This window comes from Galeopterus variegatus, unplaced genomic scaffold (assembly GCF_000696425.1).
Source record: "Galeopterus variegatus unplaced genomic scaffold, G_variegatus-3.0.2 Scaffold764, whole genome shotgun sequence".
In the NCBI taxonomy this organism is placed as follows: domain Eukaryota; kingdom Metazoa; phylum Chordata; class Mammalia; order Dermoptera; family Cynocephalidae; genus Galeopterus; species Galeopterus variegatus.
The window spans coordinates 64824-66638 of record NW_007726875.1 but is presented as its reverse complement, the minus strand read 5'-3'; the positions used below and the strand labels follow the sequence as shown (position 1 = coordinate 66638).

Sequence of the window (1815 nt, the reverse complement as noted above, 5' to 3'; positions counted from 1 at the left end):
AGGCCGGCCCGGGGCGCCTGGCAGCGCAGCCGCACGAGCGTGCCCGGCGCGGGGCTCGGCGTAGCCGGCTCGGCCGAGAGCTTCGGCGCGGGCAGCTTCCCTGGGGAAGAGAACGCGGCTGACCCGGGCGCCAAGGGGCTACTCGCCGCCTTTGCCCTGCGGAGCCTTCCGCCCGGAATGATCGGCCCGGCTCCCTCCTTCACCTCCTCGGGGAGGCCCGCCGGGACCAGCCTACTTAAAACCGCACCGCCCGGCCGGCCTCGCGGTCCTTTTTGCGTGTCTACACATACCCCGCACCGCTCCTTACTCCTTTGTCTGTAAAGACAGACGGCGGGAAGGGACACGTGTGTTTGCTCATGGCCTGGTGCCTCGTGCGCTATGGCCGCGCAATCGTGCACTTGCCCCACGAGCGTCTACGGGGCACCGCCCCGATGCCCGTCCCTGTCAGCTCGCTCGCCGTGGGGCTCGCAGTCCTGTGCTCAGTAAGTGTTTGCCGAGTGTCATGGAGCCCAGGGCGTGCGGCTGGAGGAGCAGCCGCGCCCCCCGCGCAGGCCCGGATTCCGCCGGGGTCCTCGGCAGGCCCTGCAAGCTCCAGCCTGGCCGCCCTCGGCAGACGGGCCTCAGCGCCCACCCAGACCCAGGAGGCTGGAGGAGACCCGGACAGGCCCGCGTGGCCGTTGTCAGACCTGCGCGTTGACCTAGTTATTCTTCGCCGGGTTTCAAGGTTGCATTGTTCCATTCGCAGTTGGGGAAATAGAGGCCCTGCAGGTGAATCAGGACTGGACCCTGGCTCGGAGCCCTGCACTTCCCGGGACCGAGCGTTCTCGCCCTCCCAGCCCAGCCCCGGTGTCCCCGCCGCCCGGCAGCCAGGGCTCACCGTCGCTCACTAGCAGCTCGACAGGCGCGCTGTCCCCGGACCACAGGGTGTTGTTGCCCCGCAGCCGGTAGCGGCAGGTGTAAGAACCGCTGTGCCTCTGGGCCACCGCTTCCAGGGCAAAGGAGATCCTCTCGGGGTTGGTGCTGAACATGGGTACCAGCAGCACCTCCTGGCCCTGTCGCAGCTGAAAGTGTACGCCGCTCAGGGGCGCCACGCAGCTGAGGATCCCGCGGGCGCCCGTGGGCAGGATCGTGGCCGACTCGCTCTCGATACTCAGCTTGGGCGGCGGGGGCGCGGCTGCAAGGCAGGGAGGGTCGCTGAGGCCCCGGGAGTCCAGGGCACCCTGCCGGCAGCACCGTTCCCTGAGAGAACTACCATCTGCCCGACCTCCAGACCTCTGCCCTCGCGGTGGAAGACCGAGGAACACCCTTCCTTCCTTTGGGCATCCTTTGTCCAGACACAACCATCAGGCCCAGGCAACTGTATGCCCACTGATTCCCCGCCCGTCCTGGCCAGGGTATTCAGTACCCAGGAACTTCATCACCCAGAAGCCCTCTGAGATGGTCCAACACTCACCCAGATCCTGGATGGTCACAGAGGTGCTGGGCTCCGAGGGGGAGCCTGCTGCATGGGTCCGGTAGCTGCAGCTATAGTTGCCAGCTCGGTGGACAGGGAAAATAGCCTTTGTGTCCTTCCCAGCCTCAGCTACCTCCAGAAACTCATCGTCACCTTCCCGCTTCAGCAGGAATGTCACACCCTGTAGTCCCCCGAGGCACAGAAGTGTCGTGTTCAGGCCCGGTGTGATCCAGGACACTGGCTCTGCTGAGAGCCGGGGTGGGGGCAAGGGCTCTGCGGGTGGGGCAGGGTTAATGAGAGGTTCTGCATGACTCAGGAGGCACAGGTGACCCGGCAGAGCCTGGACCCCCCCCCCCCCCCCG

At 66.9% G+C, this 1815-nt stretch overlaps 1 protein-coding gene across 1 annotated transcript in view; it reads right to left on the bottom strand.

Annotated features, from left to right (window-relative positions):
• The window catches only part of A1BG (alpha-1-B glycoprotein), a 23074-nt gene that overhangs the window by 20052 nt on the left and 1207 nt on the right, over window positions 1-1815 (bottom strand). Inside the window, exons 4-6 of the mRNA XM_008572197.1 lie at window positions 1454-1726; window positions 878-1174; window positions 1-100 (exon numbers count right to left, since the gene is read on the bottom strand). Of these exons, the coding sequence (XP_008570419.1) occupies window positions 1-100; window positions 878-1174; window positions 1454-1726 (670 nt within the window). The remainder of the gene's footprint in view (window positions 101-877; window positions 1175-1453; window positions 1727-1815) is intronic.